The sequence below is a fragment of the Megalobrama amblycephala genome, linkage group LG16, assembly GCF_018812025.1.
Source record: "Megalobrama amblycephala isolate DHTTF-2021 linkage group LG16, ASM1881202v1, whole genome shotgun sequence".
NCBI classification, from domain to species: domain Eukaryota; kingdom Metazoa; phylum Chordata; class Actinopteri; order Cypriniformes; family Xenocyprididae; genus Megalobrama; species Megalobrama amblycephala.
Window position 1 is genome coordinate 10,974,723 of NC_063059.1, and position 22,113 is coordinate 10,996,835.

Below are 22,113 nucleotides of genomic sequence, written 5' to 3' on the forward strand. Positions count from 1 at the left end.
ATAAAGCTGGGACGCATTAGAATATTTATTAATATAGCTCCGATTGTGTTCATCAGAAAGAAGAAAGTCATATACACAGCTTGAGGGTGAGTCAATTTTGGGATAATTTTCATTTTAAAGTGAACTAATCCTTTAAGAATGAATAATAATATATTTGTAAATTAACACTGATAAATTCTGTAAAAAAAAAAAAAAAAAAAATGATGCATCAAATAACCTAGGTCAATGTTAAATAACTGAACCATATTGTAAAATGTCGCTTTAATTTAATCAATACTGGCCTACAGCAGTATTTAAATAAATAAAAATAAAATAAACCAGATAGAAATCAAAGACTGCAAGGCTTTGAATTAAGATCTTGACTTAAACTGATTAAACCCTGTAACTTGAGACATCAGCCGTTTCCATCATTACTTGACACTTGACTTGAGGCCAGCGATTAAGTCTTGAGACTTGATACTAGCAACCCATATCAGATCCAAATGGAAGTACATAAACAGTATGGAAGCTAGATCATATAAACTATAAACACCAGAAAAGAGGAAGACATCTATGTCTGTAAACCAGATTTAAATATATTTCTGACAATCAAAAGATGTTACATATTTTTGGTTTTCACTTTTGTTAAATGTTCATATGTTGAGATGGTCAAATGGGCAGAATGTATATCATGTTATTAATATTCACAAGCCAAAATTAAAAGTTAAAATCAAGTCAGAATTAAAACCTATATCAGCCTATATAATATGCTTTTATTGCAGGCCAGGAGAGGTGTGCTAGATATCAGGCACCCCTGGTTCAAACCTCTTCAGAAAAAAGGCACTGTCCCATTCCAGTCAATAACAGCACCCTCCCACTTGGTCCTAATGGTCATCTCTACAGATGGAAACTTTTTCTCTAGGTCTCCCTGAATGTCATTATTTTCAGCCTCCCAGTGATGGGAGTGTGTATCTGAAATACAAAAGAGCAAATATATATATAATAGAAATTTTTCACACAATTATTGATTCACACAATTATAACAGGCAAGCAGCATCAGTGAGTAAGAGATATGGGATTAGCTAATGCCTGTACCTATGGTGAGCACTGTTGTGTTGAGCTGAGTCGGTTGACCATTGTAGAAGTAAAGCTGGAAAAGATGCTCCATTTTCCAGTCAGAGAGCAGCGAACGGTTTGGGCTGAACAAAACACTGTAAGTGCCATTGATGTTGCACACCCAGATAGGCAGTTTGGGGGTTTTCAGCATGCTGCCCACCTTAGGAAAAAAGGGATCATTACAACATGAATATTTTTTAAATTATAACAGATATAGTTATTTATTTAGGTAACACTTTACATTACGGTTCTATGTTAACATTACTTAATACAGTAATACAAACATATATATAAATTACCAGTCAAAAGTTTGGAAACAGTAAGATTTTTAATGTTTTTAAAAGAAGTTTTGTCTGCTTACCAAGGCTGCATTTATTTAATTAAAAATACAGTAAAAACAGTAATATTGTGAAATATTATTACAATTTAAAAGAACTGTTTTGTATTTGAATATATTTTAAAATGTAATTTATTTTTGTGTTGGCAAAGCTGAATTTTCAGCATCATTACTCCAGTCTTCAGTGTCACATGATCCTTCAGAAATCATTCTAATATGATGATTTGATGCAGAAAGAAACATTTATTGTGTACAATTGTTCAAAATATTTGTGTACAATGTTTTTTTCTTTTTTTTTGATGAATAGAAAGTTCAAAAGAATGCCGTTTATTTGAAATCTAATCTTTTGTAACATTATAAATGTCTTTACTGTCACTTTTGATTGATTTAATGCAACCTTGCTGAATAAAAGTATTAATTTAAAATTGCAAATTCTTACTGACCCCAAACTTTTGAACGGTAGTGTATAATGTTACAAAAGCTTTTTATTTCAGATAAATGCTGTTCTTTTAAATTTTCGATTCATCAAGGAATCCTGAAAAAAAAAAAGTACACAACTGTTTTCAACATTGATAATAATAATAAATGTTTCTTGAGCAACAAGATTTCTGAAGGATCGTGTGACACCGAAGACTGAAAATTCAGCTTTGCCAACACAAGAATACACAAGAATTACATTTTATTCTGGATTTAGGTTCTTCTGGATTTAGTCAGTCTCAGTTTTTTCTGTTTCTTCATGTAATCCCAGACAGACTTGATGATTGTGAGATCAGATCTCTGTGTGGAGCATACCGGCTGTTGTCAGACTCCAATATTCCTTGTGCAAAAATTCATATTTGCAAATGTTTAATATGTGTTCACTCACATATATTCAAGGAGTAAAAAAAAAAAAATTTTAAGTTTACTTGATGGTTACACCACATGACAGTTTTAGAGTCATTGTATCGTTTAATCAAATTAATCTTTGTCATGCTGTAATGTACACTTATTTTGAGGCATTGACGAACATATTAAAGCACATGTAAAGTACTTTATTATAGTTCATCCTTACAAATGTTTAATTACAAATACTTAAATGTAGGATAAAAAAACATTATTACATGTATCTGGTAATAAATATATTTTAATTTACCTTAAATGCTTGTCAGTATCATTCAGCAGTATACTTTAAACATATTTCAAAGACAACAGAATTATGAAATGACGTAAAGATGTACTTAAAGGGATAGCTCCCACAAAAATGAAAATTTGCTGTTAATCTACTCAAACTTCAGGCCATCCAAGATATAGGTGACCTTTTTTTTTTTTTTTTTTTTTTTTTCTTCAGCAGAACAGTAAAGAAGAGTTTTAGCTGAAACGGTGGTACTCTGTGGTTCATATAATGGAAGTCAATGGGTGCCGTCACTATATATATTTGATCTATCAAACTGAGGCTTGATGACACGCTTCCTCCATCTCTCTCAGTTCTTAATCATAGTATTCTGGTTCAAACAAGTATGGTAGTGAAAAAAACAATTCCACATTGTCTAGTGTTACATCGAAATCATCAGACATTGTGATGACCGGTACTTTTAAACAGCTTTAGACATTTGTCAGCTACAAATTTGTTCTACTGAAGAAAAAAGCCTGAGTGTGAGTAAATTAACAGCAAATTTTTCTTTTTGGGTGAATTTTGACTTTAAGTCCTACTTAAGTATAATTACAAATGTGGATGTCTACTTTAATAGGTCAAAGCACTAAATTTCCATAATAAGTTCTTCTTTATAAAAGTATTCTAAAGTTTGAAGAACTACAAGCAATCCATTTCAAGGTGCCTCAAATGATCGATTGTGTACTCAAGAATGTCAACTTCAGTGGTTCCATTCTGTACCGTACATTCCTCAGAGAACTGCCCTTGTTTTTGAAAAGTGCCTAGAAAAGGGTTTGATCAATGTGGCTCAAGTATTTTGTCATTTTCAGCATTTACTCTTAGGTCACCTACAGTTAACCTACTGTAAAGTTTACAGAGAAAGTAAGATCATGTGTCGAAGATGACGGGACAAAATCCCAGACTGTTCCGACAGAGAAGAAATACGATTTCACCCAATTCTTCCTTTTTCTGTACATGGGAAAGATGATAAAACCCTCAGAAAACACATAGAATGGGTACTGTACCAGGGGGAGCTGTGCACGCTTGACTTGTTCTCTGTTCCAGAGCAGATACCCGACATGACTGCGAGTCAGAACACCATGGAGCGGGTGGGCGAGCGGTTTGTCTTTCTCATCGTTAAATGATGTACCGTTGAAGACATGAGGGGTAGCACGGCCGGTCAACAGCAGGTTTAATAAAGCCTAATGAATAGAGAGACAATATGAAACAATTATAGCCACTAACAAGTCACAGGGACAAAAGACTCTAAAATAAAAACAACCGTACCTGTCGACAAACAAAGTTCCCCAAGCTCAAATGCAAAAGATGAGTGGTGGTACAATCGAAGTCTGCTCGTATCCTACAAATTCAGAGTCTATACTTCATTCATTCATTTCATTTCATTAAATTTTGAGGTAAAATCTTGAGGTATTTCTCTAACACTGGAGATGTATGTTGTATCTGCGAGGGCAATATAGTATTAATAATCCTTAAAATATTTTCTAAATACACTACCATTCAAAAATTAGGCGTTGGTCAGATATTTTAATGTTTTTCAGAGAAGTCTGTTATGCTGACCAAGGCTACATTTATTTGATCAAAAATACAGTGAAAATTGTGATATTGTGAAATGTCTTATTTTAATGCTTTCTTGCTGAATATAAATAATTGTTTTCATTCTTTTGGATGGTTGTGTATTTCTGTGGACATACCTGTCAATAGTCCTGGAGAAGATAAGGCTGTACAGAAAAAGTATGATTCCATGGCTTCCTTCTTCCTTAAACTACAAACATTCAGGTTAAAGTTGTTAATACAACATAAAGACAGGTTTGATGCAGTCAGAGTATTTTTTAAAGGTGCCATAGAATTGAAAATTGAATTTACCTTGGCATAGAGTTCAGTACATGGAAATGACATACAGTGAGTCTCAAACACCATTGTTTCCTCCTCCTTATGTAAATTTGATTTGTTTAAAAGACCTCCGAAGAACAGGCGAATCTCAACATTAACAACATTGGCGAATCTCAACATTGATATTTTTAGTGATATTTGTAAATTGTCTTTCTAAATGTTTCGTTAGCATGTTGCTAATGTACTGTTAAATGTGGTTAAGGTTACCATCGGTTATTACTGTATTCACAGAGACAAGAGCCGTCGCTATTTTCATTATTAAACACTTGCAGTCTGTATAATGCATAAACACAACTTCATTCTTTATAAATCTCTCCAACAGTGTAGCATTAGCCGTTAGCCACGGAGCACTATCAAAATCATTCAGAATCAAATGTAAACATCCAAATAAATACTGTACTTACATGACCCGATGCATGCATGCATGACAAACATTTTGTAAAGATCCATTTTGAGGGTTATATTAGCTGTGTGAACTTTGTTTATGCAATGTATTAGAGTCGTGAGCTCGGGGGCGGGGAGCGCGAGGATTTAAAGGGGCAGCAGCCTGAATCGGCGCATATTTAATGATGCCCCAAAATAGGCAGTTAAAAAAACTTAAGAAAACTTAAGAAAATCTATGGGGTATTTTGAGCTGAAACTTCACAGACACATTCAGTGGACACCTTAGACTTATATTACATCTTGTGAAAAAGCATTCTAGGGCACCTTTAAGATAGATTTATCAAGGACTTCGATATTATAATTTTAACATTGAATAATATAATATAAAGCATAGATTAAACAGTATTTCATAAATAAATAAATAAATGATTTGTTTACCCACACATTGGATGTGCTCACATATAAAAGATCTAACATCATCTTTCTTTTTAAAGGTGAAAAGCTGCAACTGTGGAATAATAATAATAAAAAAAAAAAGGAATTAAACAATTACAACATATTTACAGTGTTGGGGAAAGTTACTTTTTCACTCATGATTTCTCTCAACATACGGACAGGAGAGGTTTAACTCATGTTACTTCTAATTGCGTTACCCCCAACACTGCATATTTATTTAGCTGCTGGTTGCACGTTATCTGCACGTACCCTTTCTGTGAAGCTGTCCAGTTTGTAGTCAAGGTGGGGGGTGAAACAGCGCTCTGATGTGACCAAGGAGATAGTAGCTGTCTGCTCCTCACCAGCTGTCCACAAGATGTCAGCTAGAGCGGCTGCCAGCGCCCTCCTCTGCTCCTTCTCCCCAACCTCCACCATACTGAGAAAGAAAGAAAGAAAGAAAGAAAGAAAGAAAGAAAGAAAGAAAGAAAGAAAGAAAGAAAGAAAGAAAGAAAGAAAGAAAGAAAGAAAGAAAGAAAGAAAGAAAGAAAGAAAGAAAGTTTATCAGAGAGTAATGATGGGAACACATCAAAATGTAAGTTATTCAATGTAAGTTATTCAGTCTTCCCTTCTGCCATAATTATATTCCACACAAAAAGATACAAACTTGACAACAAGAAACCTTTGCATTGTGCACGCTGAGTTCACTGGCCGGTTGAAGAGCAAGTACTTAATAATATGAGCCTGAACCACCATCTGAATAGCACTTGGCTCCTCCCTGCAAGAGAACAGCCAGAGAAAACAAATGAGAATATAATTCATCCAAAAACTGTATTTAAAACTGTGCACCTTGAGTGACTAAACCACAGAATTTTCAATTTTAGTAGAGCTATCACTTTATCACTTTAAAATAATAATAATAATAATAATAATAATAATAAAAGAATACTTTTAATCATTATTGTATATTAATAATAAGGATACATTAATTCAATCAAAAGTGACAAAGACATTTATTCCAAAAGATTTCTGCTTGCAAATAAATTGTTCTTTTGAACTTTCTCTTCATCAAAGAATCCTGGAAATATGTATCATGGTTTCCACAAAAAAAAAATATAAAAAAAATAAGCAGCAAAAACTGGTTTCAACAGTGATAAGACATTTTTCTTTCATAGCAAATCATCATATTAGAATGATTTCTGAAGGATCATGTGACCCAGAAGACTGGAGTAATGATGCTGAAAATGCAGCTTTGATCACAGGAATAAAGTATACTTTAAAATATATTACAATAGAAAAGAGTTCAAATGTAATACTATTTCACTTTTTTTTTTTTTTTTTTTTTTTTTTTAATCAAGTAAATGCATACTTGGTGAGCATAAGAGACTTTTCAATAACAGTTTTAATGGTATGCAACACTAAGTGTATGAATGAGATCTGACCACACACTCACTTGCAAATACTTTCTTATCCAACGTTTCGGCAAAAAGCCTTTGTCAGAGTCAGTAAGTGTTCAGTTTATGAACCATTTCATGAGACGGTTTTCACATTCAATTTTGTCATGGTTTAGTGCAGAAAGTTTCATCTTGAATTGTTATCACCATTGTCTGAATATTGCAGCACTGCCCGCCACCACATTACTTGCATAATGAGCTTGAAATGTTGCCACTTTCTTAACCACAGATCATTGGTACGCTAAGTAAATATGCTTCCCTGTTATGTTTTATGATAATTGCAAAATTATCATAAAACATTTCTTTTACCATTCTCATCATAAGTAGTAGTCCAATTTTGTTTCATGATGTTTTTTCATTTGACAATTTTTCTAGGTATTCACTTTCCCCTCACCAACACATTTAATGAGAAAGGTGCACATTTGTGTCTTCATCAAGTAATTTAATATGAATTTTAAAATCTGAATGTTTTAAAACAATATCCTACCAGTTTTCAATGGTTTATAGCAAAAAAAAAAGTTCATCTTGAATTGTTGCTGGAGTGCTCTTAATATAATTGCACTTTCTTGTAGTATCCTAATGCCCATGTGTAATCTGCTAATGAACGACATGCGCCTGAGGATAACGGGAAGCATATTTACTTAGCGTACCAATGATCTGTGGTTAAGAAAGTGGCAACATTTCAAGCTCATTATGCAATAATGAGGTGGCGGGCAGTGCTGCAATATTCAGACAATGGTGTCGGGGTAATCAATCAGAAACATACTGAGTCATGGCTTCATCGTGAAAAGAAGTGATCTACTAAAGCTTGTAACACAACCCTTCTTCTCTTATATAACCCGCAGTTCTGGCAAAGGGGAAGTAACTTTATTAACCTGATCATACATAAGTGATCATCAAATGTCTCAGGTTTGTGCTTTACTAGAAGTATTTTTCCATTTCCAGTATTAGCAGGTATTTTGTGAAGTTTTGATCGCTCTTATGTTCAAACATTTAAACTAGAATATATTTTAATTTATTTGTAAATAACATGCAATTAAGTGTATGAAAACATTACATTCAGTTCACACTTAAATATATATTCTTTTGAAGTATATTATTTCCATAATAAGTATGTGTACTTCTTTTTCACAATGTTAACCAGAAGTACATTGCACACTGATACCTGTTCTTTTAACAAATTATAATAAATATTATGCATAATGTTTTTAGTACGGAGCCCCATACATGTCATGATTGGTCATGATTTGACTAAATTAAAAATGAGGAAACAATTTACTACAATGTGGCCATGATTTGACTAAAAAGAGCGAACAAATTAATGAAATGTGGCCATGAATTAAATATGTGTGGAAATGAATTCTTAATTTGTGTAGACAATATCTATCTTTTCTTCCAAATGTCAACTGCGGGACTTCCGTATGTCATTGCAAAATTATCATAAAACATTCCTTTTACCATTCTCATCATAAGTAGTAGTCCAATTTTGTTTCATGATGTTTTTTTTCATTTGACAATTTTTCTAGGTATTGACGTTCCCCTCACTAACACATTTAATAGGAAAGGTGCACGTGTGTGTCTTCATCAAGTAATTTAATATGAATTTTAAAATCTGAATGTTTTAAAACAATATCCTACCAGTTTTCAATGGTTTATAGCAAAAACTATGACAACAAGCTCAAAGTTTAAAGTTCAGTCTCATACTCACCCTCTCAGTCTCCAGAGCATATGCCAAATCAGAGAAAGGCTCACGAAATTTGAAGAATGATTTCTTCCACTCGTAGTTGAATATATGGAAGGTGTTCCCAAATAAAATTTTTCTTAAACTCTGTGTGAGTGATAAAGCAAAATGAAATGTCAAAATAATAAGAATGATAAAAATCAATCACATTTTTTTGCACATGTTGGTCAAAGTGCTTTGCATAAACTGTTTAGACTAGTCTTACAAGTTAGTCATTTTAATTAAGACTGTTAATAGCTTTTTTAAGTCAGTTACATAAAAACATAGATTGGTCTAATTTGATACCAAAATGGAAGACTGATTTTCTCTTACTAACTGCTAGTTGTTCAGACTAGTTCTTAAAACAGTCTTATGTAATGGCTATGTTCCCTTTTGAGGGAACTTCTACACTGCGTCAGCTTCAGACGCTATGGGGACATGCCCTCGCGGAACCCGGTGTCTGAGGCCCTGTCCACGCGAGCACGGGTATTTTCAAAACCATTGATTACGGTTTGATGGACCGCCGGAAAAGGCAAAGCCACAGCCACCGTAAGTGTTTTTGTCCATTAAATTAACTATGTCAGATGACATCGAGGTTGGTGGGTAGAGCTCCCTGTGCCACTAAGCAGGTGGCCCGCTCTATTGGCTAGTCCATGGTGGCAACAGAGAGGCATCTGTGGTTTAATTTGTCAGGGATCAAGGAGTCAGATAAATCTGTCCTCCTTGAAGCCCCTGTCTCGCCCTCGGGACTGTTTGGCACTGCCGTTGAGATGGTGGTGGACAAGTTTAGAGAGGCGAGTCGCAGTCGGCTGCCTTTGGGAAGTATATCCCTCGCCAAGTTCAGGCCCCTCCTAAATCGTCTATGCACTTTCCAGGAACGAGTTCCTGGGGAGAAGGGCTAAGGCGAGTGTGGCTAAAGCTAGCTCTCCTTTTGAGGAACTGGAAGCAAAGCGAAACTGTATTAGAGAAGCCACACACACAGATCTGGGGAAGAGGAGAAATTAGAAAGTAATTGAGCGGGTCCACTGCCTAAGCCCTCGCCCCCTTTTTCATTCTTTTTCTTCTTCCTTTCTTGCAATATCCCCCCTGATGGGGTACAAGAGGTTGTTTTTAGAGGGGAATAAAAATAGGGGGTGGCTGGCATCAGGTTGAGCCTGGCACTTGTGTCTATTATTTAGGATGGGGGCGGTCTAAACTGAGGTTGGGCCCACTCCTCACCCTGAGAAGTAAGGTGAGCTTGCTTTACTATAGCCTGAGAAGCCTGCTGTTCGGCTCCCTCATAAAATACTTTAGAAGTAGTGCTGGACAGATGTTTGAGATGACTGAATATAAGTTGTTATACTCTCTTCTTGGTCACCTCTTTCAGGTTTGGACATGTTTGGACATGTTTCGAGCATGCCTGCGCGTCTTCCTTCAGGCTATGTTCAGACCATCAGTCCAAATCACATTTTTGTGCATATCTGATTGAAATCCGATCAGATTTAGCAAGTGTGAAAGGCAAAAAAAACCCACATGATGTGCAGTTTTTACAAATCCGTTTTGAGCTGTATTCATATGTGGTTTGAAATCCTATTCAAATCGCATTCTGGAAATCCATTTCAGTCTGACTGCTCTGATCAGATTTTGCATGGTTTATGTGACTTTCTCATGCCACATAAAACATAAATGTCAGAAGCTGTTATAGGGAACATGCTGAAAGCCACTGCAAAAACAAAGCTGTGTTGTTGAAAGTGCCGGACGAGCAGAAAATGACAATATAACGGAGACATGTTTTGAAACTGATGGAGACAACAATGTGAAATAAAGCCACTCATACCAGCCTCCTACGGTTCTGCCACTGCCTCAGAAGACGTAGTAGTCCAGTGCAGCGGCTACACATTGTCATGTTGTAAATAAGATAACATCTGTATTGCAAACCCTCCATGTTGCAGGTTATTGTTGTTGTTGTGTTTGGTGTATACCTACCAATGTAATGACATTGCAGATATTCCAGAAAACGAAAAAGCAGGCATGGACACACAAATCGTATCTGAACAGTTCCGATACACAGTGTGGATGTCAATCATTTTAGATCAGATTCCAATCGGATACACAAATAATCGGATTTGGACAGTTTGAACATGGCCTCAGCAAATACAAATTTGATGACGTGCTCTCAGGCACCCTTCTTATACACTGGGCACACCTTGCAACACCATCTCACCACATCGGCCATTGAATGACGTGCCTCAGACACTGGATTCCGTAAGGGCACGTCATCATTGCGCAGCTGATGCAGCATCTTGTTCTCTTTTCAGGGAATCACAGTTACATACATAACCCTAGACGTTTATGCAACTGGACCATGGACCTAACAATTCATACACCTTCAGTCCAAGTACAAAACAAATACATACATTAATTACACAAATTAAACACAGTCAAATGCAAGTAAAAAAAAAAAGTCTTTAGGTGAGATTTAAAAGTATCAAGAGTGGTACAGGAACTAATATAGTGAGATAAACTTTTCCAAAGGCAAGGAGCTGTAACAGAAAAGGCCCTGTCTCCTTTCCATTTTAGACAAGACTTAGGAATAGTTGAACGTGCTACTTTTTTTTGGAGTACGAACGTACTCCGCAATTTCTGAGAAACACTGTTGAAAGTGGATCAGACTGAGCACCAAAACACTCGTGATGGCAAGGAGAGAGAGTGAGCAAGTGGGAGATTTGAGGAAAGAATGTAGAAAGAGAGATGGCTGAGAGACATTACAAAAGAGAAATGTCAGAAGAACATCAATGGAAAAAGAAGGATTATGATCAGGCAAGAGCTTTAGGACCTGCGCTAATATTAGAAAAGCTTTCAAGAGAGACTAGAGTTGTCAAAAGTACCGACTTCGGTACCTATCAGTAATGAAATTTTAAAAATATGACACTTTGAGCGCTGTTGAGCAGATTCGTAAACACCTCTGATTGGCCATTGTGTTCACGCGCTCATCGGATATGTCTGTGATTGTGATTGTTTGAATTTGAAAGCATTTTGAAAGCTGGAGTGGGAGCGTTTGAAAGCAGGCATCTATCTAGCGTCTACTGGTCCGCGATAGATGCCTGGTTTCAAACGTCCCGTGTGTATCTGTGTAAGCGCTTGGTGAAGAGCTTCATTGATGACTATTTACAATGTTTTTACAGCGTTGATCTTGAAGCAATTACAAACATATCAGTGAGCCATGAACACAATGGCCATCAGAGGTGTTTACGAATCCACTCAACAGCGCTCAAAGTGTCCTATTTTTAAAATTTCAGTACCGACTAGGTACCGAAGTCAGTACTTTTGACAACTCTAGGAGAGAACCAAGCGGGAAGGCCTGAAAACAGATGCCAAGGTTGCTTTGTTTTTGCTTCATACATGAGTAACATTGGTTTTGCTATGTTTCAAAGAACCAAGATATGCTGTTGTTGTAATGTTAGCATATAGTAACAAGACAGTTTTGAGTGTTTGTTTGGATTGATTTCAAATATCAACAGTGTTTCTCAGAAAACACTTATTGCACCTTTAACTGAAAACTCTGTGAAGATCTTAACGGTCTAGAGGACGTATGTTTCTGAAGAAGTTCAGTAATATAACTGGGAGCAAAGCTATTTAAACCCTTAAAAACAAACATTAAAATCATATATTCAGTTCCAAATTTGATTGGGAACTAATGGACCCAGATTCAGCTAACGCCATTGAAATGCCTTTTGTAATATTATTATTTCATTTAAATATCTTATAATTAAAATCATTCTTTTTTAAAAATATTGTAATAATTATAATAAATTAAAAATAAAAAAAAAATAATAAAAAAAAAAATATATATATATATATATATATATATATATATATATATATATATATATATATATTTTTTTTTTTTTTATTTTTTTTTTTTGAAGAAGAAGAAAATGTGCTAATAATATTTAATATATTTAAAGCTATTTAGTGTACTTACTGCCCATATTCAAAAAAAGCCCACCCCCAAGTTTCAACCATGTTATAAGTCTACAAAAGAGGAATTAGCAGTAGTTATTATCACTTTACACTACCGGTCAAACATTTGGAACAATAAAGATTTTTTAAAAAAATTTTAAAAGAAGTGTCTTGTGCCAAATAGGGTGCATTTACTATGGTAAAAACAGTAATATTGTGAAATATTTTTACAATTTAAGACATTTTCTATTTCAGTATGTCTTAAAATATAATTTATTCCTGTGATCAAAGCTGAATTTTCAGCATCATTACTCCAGACTTCAGTGTCATATGATCCTTCAGAAATTTTTCTAATATGATGATTTGATTAGCATAAGACACTTCTTTCTTTCAAAAACATTAAAAAATCTGAATTACTCCAAACTTTAGACCAGTTGCGAATGTTTATTCTAAAATGCCCACAACCGGATCTATTGCTTAAAGTCCTAATAAATAAGTGATGAGTCTATATCCTGTCTTTTATCTTCTGTGCACACACAAATACACACACAGCACAAGTCTGTTGTGAGACACATGGGAGGCAAGAGAGCGAGGGTCAAGTGACAGGGTCATGTTCCACAACTCACCACCGCCAGCTCTGGTGACACTGGTTGCCCACCCAGACTTGGAGATACTGCAAGGGTTTGAGGTATGGAGTATGGCACTGTGAACTGTTTGTTTGAGGCACTGACGTGGTGGGCCGAGGTGGCAGGTCTAGAGTCGTCACTGTCCTCATCAGCTTTGATCTTCTCACTAGGTCTCTATACAAGTGATAAAGAGTGTAAACATTTAGCATAACATTGTGCTTAGCAGAAACAAGAAAAGTCTAAAAGTGAAGAAACATGATTACAAAAATATAATGCCAAATATGGAGTGTCTATACACACTAAGTGCAAATAGCATCCCTTGTTGCAAGCACTATTTACACTAGCTCCGCCCACCAATATCTGGTTGGGCCACTCAAGGTTTAAAAAAGATGCATGGAATTCAATATCTTCAGTGGCGCAGCAATAGTGAGTAAGACTCGCAGACCTGGCTCGAATTGATGCTGTTACAGTATTTTCAATAAAAATGAAAATAATGTCCTAAAAGTGGAAATAAACTGTGAACAAGTGTTTAAATAATATTAAAAGTGTTTACTGGGTAGGGTTAGGAGAAGGTGTAGGGAGGGTTTTTATTCTCCCAATAAGGCAGCATCCATTTAATAATTTTAATAAATATAATCATTTACACTTTGATATTATTGCATCCTGTTAATGTACAAAAAATGCTAAGGTGCAAATAGTATAAAGTATAGATAGCATCTTTACTCTTATTGCAAAGAACTGATACTTTTATATGGTGTAAATAGAATATAATCGCTATTTTCACCTAGTGTAGCATCAAATTAGCATCAAATAGCCACTGCCTATAAAATAACAAAAAGTCAAAATATGCATTTTTACAGTGTACCTTCGAGAGACTTCTTTCAAAAAAAAAAAAAAATCTTAATTATTCCAAACCTTTGACCAGTAGTGTATATTTTTATTTTCTCTTTCTATTCTCTGCCTCTTCCTGAACTGTGAGTACAGCTCTTCAAAGTAAACTTCAATTTCATCAGAAATCCCAAAAGCACAAAGTTACTAATGTTAGGAATATGATGATACCAGATTTGTGATGAACGAGCCATCAGCAAATCTGAACTCACGTCTTGGCTTCTCTTCACTTCCTCTTGAAGAAGCTCTATGTAGCTCAGTCTGGAGTGCTGCAAACTCTTGATGGTTTGCAGAAGGTCCTGATAATCCGTCATGACGGGCTTTACATGCTCTGTACTATTGCATGTAGATTCGATTTCACACATGGCATTAACAATATGCCCAGTAAAATGCCTTCCAGTTAATGTGGTACCAAACCCACACAGCTCTCCTCCAGTCTGTGATACTGAGTTTGTTGAGAGGATGGCAGCCACACAGGCACATGCATACACTCATCTGATTGGCTGACTGCATGTCATGGGAGAAATGACATGCAGCCACCCGAGAGCACAGTGTCTGCAGTATCAATTATGGAAAAATCAGACTGAACCACATGAGAAGGACACTGACGCAAGGCATGTTACATTTCCGATTGCAAGTCTTAGGGGATCTTCACACAGATGCCTTCTGCATTAAAAACCAACAGAATGTATCAGAATGCAAGTATTAATACAAGTTTTTTTACTGATCAGCTGTTCAAAAGGAATTCTTTTTTTAAAATTATGCCATAATTTCCTTACACTTGTGCCATTTCAAAATGCATTATTTTATTTTCTCTACGTTCTGATTAAGTTATAAAAATGTTATTTCTGAATGTTCTTTTTTTCTTGGTTATGCAAATGTTAAAGGTGCAGTATGTAATAATTATGTCCGCTAGAGGTCGCTAGAAGCCTATTCAGAACAAAGGCAGAGCTTGATGATGGCAAGTTTGAGAGCAGAATCTTGGGACATGTGTTCTTTACCTCAACGGATGGTTCAAAAGAATAGGGACTGGACTCGGGAAGAAATCATGTTCATGGATGTGATATTAACGTTACTGTAGTATGAAGCAGAGCAGGACCGAGTGTTGTGGGAGCTGAAACGAGGAGCTGGAGCGATTGCGCAACACACGAGCAGCAGAACTTTTATTATGACACAGTCGCCGGCGCTGCTTCCGCTATTCCGGTCATGAGTATGAGGTAACGCAGCTCTGTTTATCATATTAGATGCATTTGAGTGTGTTGAAAATTATGTTATACGTTACTCTGTCCGTTCGTTCGGCGGCTGCTGTGAGACACTGATACACACTGCAGTAAGATAGATATGATGCAATTGACAGGCGACTCCTCACACGTCCCAGAGCCTTGGTTAAAATTGCAGTTTTCTCACGATTTACAAATTGTTGGAAACATTTGGGATATTGTAAGTACTCAAGTGAACAAAATATATAACACTGGCCTAGAGGGTTTTGGATATTTTACTGCAAAAATATTACATATTGCACCTTTAAGGGAACATTCCATTTTATGGCAGTGGTTCTCAAACTTTTTTAGTCACGTCCCCCTTTAAACCTTTCAAAAAATCTTTGGAAATTCAGTGGAATTGACGCTTGGTGCCGCTTTATAAAGGCAGAGCCTTTCTGGGGATTTTTTTTCTTCTTCTTTTTTTTTCTTCCTGTTGATCTCCTGTGCACCCCCCACACTTTGAGAGCCACTGCATTATAAGAACGTTCCTTTTGAATGTTCTCTAAACATTCTGAAACAAGTAACATTTCTAAAACATTTTAGACAAAAATCCAAACTAAAACATTTCAGAAAAAACTTTTCATGAACAATGTATAAATAATGTTTTTGTGCTAGTGTTTTGAGAACATTAAGGGGTTAAAAACCATATCTTTGAACGGTTTTCTATTAGCCTACCATTACCAAAATAATACATGACTTTTGAGAGAACCTTATACTTTAAGAAATACTTTTATATTTCTTTTTGAGGCTCGACATCTTCAGCCAGCATCAGTTAATGCATTTTGTTTCAGAGAGGGAAAGTCTTACCCATTTGGAACCACATTAAAGGGTTAGTTCACTCAAAAATGAAAATTCTGTCATTTATTGCTCACCCTCATGTCGTTCAACACCCGTAAGACCTTCATTCATCTTCGGAACACAAATTAAGATTTTTTTTTTTTATTAATCGAGAGCTTTGACTCCTCCATAGACAGCAATTTAACCACCAAACAAGATATTGTTGAATAAAATCGTTATTTTTGTTTTGTTTTTGAGCACAAAAAAATATTCTTGTCGCTTCATAACATTAAGGTTGAAGCACTATGGTCACGTCGACTATTTTAACGATGTCTTTAGTACCTTTCTGGACCTTGAAATTGGTGGTTATCATCAAAAACATCTTAATTTGTGTTCCGAAGATGAACGAAGGTCTGACAGGTGTGGAACGACATGAGGGTGAGTAATTAATGACAGAATTTTAATTTTGGGGTGAACTAACCCTTTAAGGGGACAAGATTTTCATTTTGTAAACTTTTTGCTTGCTGTAGGAAACGCAACACTTGTAGCGAAATAGGCTAAACAAAATAGCCATGCGCGAGTCACGCCGCAAATAATGAACGCAGATGAATGCATGTAGACATGTAATTAGAAACAGAAAACATTAAGCAATCCAAATAAAACAAACAACATCTAAGACTTACTTTAACATAGCCGTGTTGTAATTCCAACCTGTAAGGTAAAAACAGGTTAAGTAAACAATGGAGGGTCTCTGGGCAGCAGAAGGAGGAGACAGCACAGAGCGCGTGCGTACCCTACCCGCGGGAGTTAAATATTTCTCTCCATTTGTCCAATTCCGCGATCTGCTGGAGGATTTCATCCAGTTCACTGGCTCGCGTCCACATCAGCGTCCATCTGCAGGTGACAGGACACATCACATCCAGCGTTTTGTTCGAGTCCTAACTTTCCTGACTCGCGTTCATTAGGATTCCAGGTGAAACAGTCTCAGCTAGGGCTCCCCCAGGTAGTACACAAAACAAAAGAATAAATAAGTGACACAGTCTCCCGGTTGCTTAGGTTGCGTGCAGACAGAACGCGTTCTGGCGTTTTTCTTTGAGTATCGTGTATTTAACCCGGCGTGTCAGCAACAGTTTGTTGCGCTAAGTCTATCTGGTTTTGAATCCGAGAACGCGTCATTTGTGAGCGCGTTATTGTGCATGAATAGAGTGATAGGGCACACTATATCCCATAACCATATAACCCGTAGCCTATCTTTAGTAGTAGCAGTTTTAAACATTTGTTTGTGAACTATACAGGTTGTGGTAATTGGATACCAGGTGTTACAGTATAGGTGGGAGCGTGGCCGAGACGCGGAAATAAAATTACGTGACATCCTACTTTCCTGTACAGTAGCCTATCATTATAAAATGGTGTACAGGTTAATGAGTTGCAGTGAATATATTGATTCATTATTACTTATTTATTGTTAATAATATATTAATTATCATAACTATGATTACTGATTACACTACAGAAGTTTGTTGTTGTCTCAAATCTTGCTATGATGCATGGCCTATAATGAAGTCTGGGTTATTCAAGTAATAGATTCAATGGAATAGATCAATAAATCAACATTATTAATTATTTAATGTATGAATTATCACTAATTTGTTTTTGTTTTTTCTCTCTTTTATTTGCTCAATTTATTATCCATATTTAACATGATATTGGTTTCATGAAAACTTTCATAAATCAAATACATAGCATAGCTCAAATTTACAGGATAAAACAGAAGTTGTCATAAATGATTTCAAATATTAAAAAATGCCAAAGGTGATTGAAATGAAGCAGGAATTTTGATGTGTCTCAGAATTTGTTAACATTTGTTGACACAAATGGTGTTCCTTAAGCTTCCAAATATTCAGAGAGAGAGAGAGAGAGATAGAGAGAGTGTGTGTGTGTGTGTGTGTGTGTGTGTGAGGGGCATTTCCTCCGAGGAGGCAAGGGAGGCAGTGCCTCCTCAAAAAATTAGGATGAGAAAATAATACATAATACAAAAATAAAAACGCAAATATTACAAAATGTGTCCAACACTGTCCAACAGTGACACCCTCAGGTAAAGTTACAGCGGGTGTATCTTGTGCCTCCCTTGAGCTCATAGAGAATCAACAGAACCCCTAAAGGTTTAGTGGGGGGAACAGAGAATGAATGGGGAAAGTCACATGAGAGGAGGCAATGCCTCCATCGCGCTATAATTGGATATAATTGGTTATGATTGGATATTATTGGTTTATGTGATAATCCTGCCACTTGTTTATGTTTATTATCATCAGTCTGAATGAACAAAATGATGGCGTCAAAGGAAAGACTAATTAAAGGTCCTGTTTTTCGTGGTTTTTTGAAGCTTTGATTGTGTTTATAGTGTGTAATATAACATGTGTTCATGTTTCGTGTGTAAAAAAACACAGTATTTTTCACATAATTTACTTATCTGTATACCGCTGTTTCCACTGTCATAAAAACGGGCTGATGACTTCCTTGTTCTATGAAGTCCCTCCTTCAGAAATACGTAACGAGTTCTGATTGTGCCAGCGGTTCCTGTGTTGTGATTCGACAGCAGTTTAGCGCATCTTGCCCGGAAAAGTCACGCCTCTTACCATAACGTGGAGATGCACGCGCTCAGTGTTATTGTAAACATGTCTTTAATTTTACCCTATCAATCTGAGCCGGAATCAGACCCGGTGATTGGACTGCGGGATGAAAATAACAGCGTTTCGGCGACATGGCGACAAACACACTCTACAAACGCAACTCTTGCGTATTCCTGTGGGCGGAGGTTAGTCAAAAAACTGTTTTAGTGACGTCATTAAAGAAGGAAGTAGAGGGATGTAGTCCAACTGGCCGTTCGATGTAGGCGACTTCTGTTAAATAAAATATCTCGCTTGGCATTGAACTTTGAGCTTTAAAATTTTACAGATTTTATTTATACTCTAACAACAACATTACACACTAACTAAAGTTTGAAACATGGGATCACGAAGAACGGGATACTTTACTTACTTTAAATACTTTACTACTTTACATACTTTACTTACTTTACTTACTTTAAAAAGTAAGTAAAGTAAGCTCACCCACTTAGATATCACCGTTTTATGTCATGGCAAAATCAAACGTGAAAAGACCTGAAAACATGATGACTGCGGGGATTTTAGTGAGCAATCAGCTTGGTGAAATTAAACATACATCTTTGTGTCTGTGTTTACCGAGCATGACTGATGATCCAAAATAAGTTGATTATCAAAAAGAACAGCTGAAAATCAATACACAAATAAAATAAAGCCTATTCTTTAACCCTCTATGGTATGGTGTTGCTTTTAGTTTAGTTTAAAATGAGACTTTTAAATGAACTTTTAAAAATAAATAAATTAAAAATTAATGAAAAAGTTTATTGAAATTGTTATAGTGTCCAGTTTTAAAAAAGAACACCACAAATAATCTTTCTCCTCATTGATATCATATTGCGTACCACAGAAGGCTAAATTGTTACTGCCTTTAGTTATTATGTTGGAATAAATGCAAAAATGCTTAAAACACTAACTTGATGAGATTGACTTGGTTTTAATAAATAGAACATTAGTTACATTGTTAATGTAAAAATACAAAATAGAATTGTATATGGTTCCTTTTTTGATGTAATGTAAAGTTATGTTAATTTAACAAGGAAAATTTGTCAACGTTAAAAGTAACAGACATGAATTTACATTTGATTTATAAAAAAAGTTAATAAATAAATAAATAAATAAATAAGTGAGGTCATTGTTTGCCTCCTCATTTCAGAACACCACTGTACGCCACTGGTGTGTGTATGTGTGTGTGTATATATATATAATTATATATATATATATATATATATATAATTACTCTGTTAAAAATCATGTTTGCTGTTTGTATATAGTGCCATCTACTGATACTTTGTAGACATTAATGCTATAGTTTCTTCTACTTGGCAAGTTTTATAGCCTTAGTACAAGTACATGGGAACATGTCCTGGGAACATGTCCACCAGTAAATTATGCATATCAAATACAATCAAAAAAAAAAAACAAAAAAAAATGCAAACGCTGAAATATGAAAGGCCATGCATTCTGGTTAACCAACAACAGAGACAAATATGACTGTGTTCCGGAAATAAAGCAGTGATGTGTGAAAAGTTTGAGAGTTCATGTTTTTGCTTTTCCCACAGAATATAATATGTACAGAATAATGCAAGTAAATAATGATAATAGCTCTTTTTTTTTTTTTTTTTTTTTTTTTTTTTGGATCTTGGAATATTTGTAAGGTAAGAAATGATGAAGTTATTAGAATTTGTTTTCAGTTTACCTAAATCAAAATAAATATTAAAAACAAATAAATCATGTTTTCTTTTTATCATTACGTTTTTCATTAACTTTTCGATAACTCTTGTTTTTAACATTATTTAATAACATGAACTATGAGTACATAGCATTTTTTTAACCCTTGTTAATAAAAAATGTTAACAAATAAAACCTTTTTGTAAGTTTAAGTGTTACCAACTTTTTTAAATAATTTTGAACAAAAGCTTGAGCTGTTAATTCTGTCTTTCTTTAAGTAATTAAATTATATTTCATTTGTCTTTTTCTTTCTTTTTTTTTTTTTTTTTTTTGTACAAACTCAGAGTCGCTTTAAAATTAGGTCAACCTAAAGCTGTCACACAACCACAGACCCACACGTTCTTCCTGCCATTACTGCATTTCATTGACACTGCAACAACAGATGTTTGAAAAACCTACCTTATCTCTTCTTTATCAGCTTGGCTGGTGAGAATCCTTTAAGCTCTGCCAATACTGCAAACCTCAGTGTGAACAACTTCACCAACACATTGCTTATATACCAGACACTTTATATTCAGGAGGTGGACAGACTCATGGCTTCACAACATGACAGAAAGCCTCCTTTCATTTACAGTTTCCTGGCAGCAGGTGGGGTACTTTGTTTCTTTTCTGTTGGTTTGAATTCTGTGGGAACAAAGCTGTGCTCTTAAATTGTCTTCAGTGATGAGAGCTGCTTTTCTCCTCTTTCAAGGTATTGTTTCTGGATGATTTAAAGCTCACAAATACACTCTGTGTTCATAACATGTATAAACTATATCCAATACTGTCATTTTTGTTTGTTTATAAAGTGCAAAGCAATACGTTATAAAGAAACTGAAACTAGAAACGTTCATAAAATTTTATTTTGAGTAAAGGAACAGGATGCATAGTAGGCAGAATAGCTGCACTCCCATAACAACAATGAAAAAGAGTGTCTCAGAATCGATACCTATGCATAACATAATTTTGTATTTTTATACATTTTTTTTTTTTGCATTTTTGGCCCCTCTCATTCTATATCCATACGGTAATCAAATAACTAAACAGACAGTACAGTCTTTTAATTACATTTTTAATTTATTATTATTTTGAATTGACTTAAAATCGTGTAAAAACATAGTTTAGGAATTCAACATCTCATCAAATACCAACAACTTTCATTCATTAAACATTTTGTTATCAATAATGTGGCACATTGGCACAATGTGAGTGTATAAACACATATAACACAAGTAAGAATTAGCTATTTATGATAAAGAAAATGCAAATAGATTATTATTATTGAATATTAGTAGTTAAATGTATGTTAAATGTATATATCATTAAAATGTAAATGTTTTAATGATAACATTAAAACCAAATTGATCATCTGATAAGTGTTATTAATCAATATGAATGGCTGTGTACACACTGCAGTTAAATACGGTTTTCAGTTCATTTTTTAGTGATTAATCTTGTTCTGCAGGCCTACACACACAGTTGAGAAATTTACAGGAGTGACAACTGCATTTTACTAAAATATTACTCAGTGTGTATGAAACCAAACTGAACAACTAGTTGTTACTGACATATTTAAATGCACATCTAGGTGTGTCTCTCTTCTGTATGTGTGCGGTGCAAGAACACCGCAGGGAAAATGGTACGAGCTTTGACTCATTCTTGTTACCAGATCTTGCTAGAAAAAAAAAAAAACAAGAAACAAGAAAAAGCCCATACTAAAACAAGATAAATCCAAATGTTTGTATTGAAAACAAGGCCAAAATATCACAACCCGCACCTTTCCACT

At 35.1% G+C, this 22,113-nt stretch overlaps 1 protein-coding gene across 1 annotated transcript; it reads right to left on the minus strand.

The window, feature by feature from the left end:
- Window positions 1–92: 92 nt before the first annotated feature.
- mindy4b (MINDY family member 4B) lies at window positions 93–17,888 on the minus strand. The gene is given in 14 exon segments (XM_048161878.1): window positions 93–951; window positions 1,075–1,255; window positions 3,587–3,763; window positions 3,849–3,921; window positions 4,274–4,344; window positions 5,299–5,364; window positions 5,562–5,727; window positions 5,971–6,050; window positions 6,052–6,066; window positions 8,451–8,570; window positions 13,031–13,204; window positions 14,131–14,254; window positions 16,641–16,668; window positions 16,756–17,888. Coding segments are annotated over 14 exon segments (1,479 nt in total). The 5' UTR covers window positions 16,817–17,888; the 3' UTR covers window positions 93–808.
- Window positions 17,889–22,113: the final 4,225 nt, after the last annotated feature.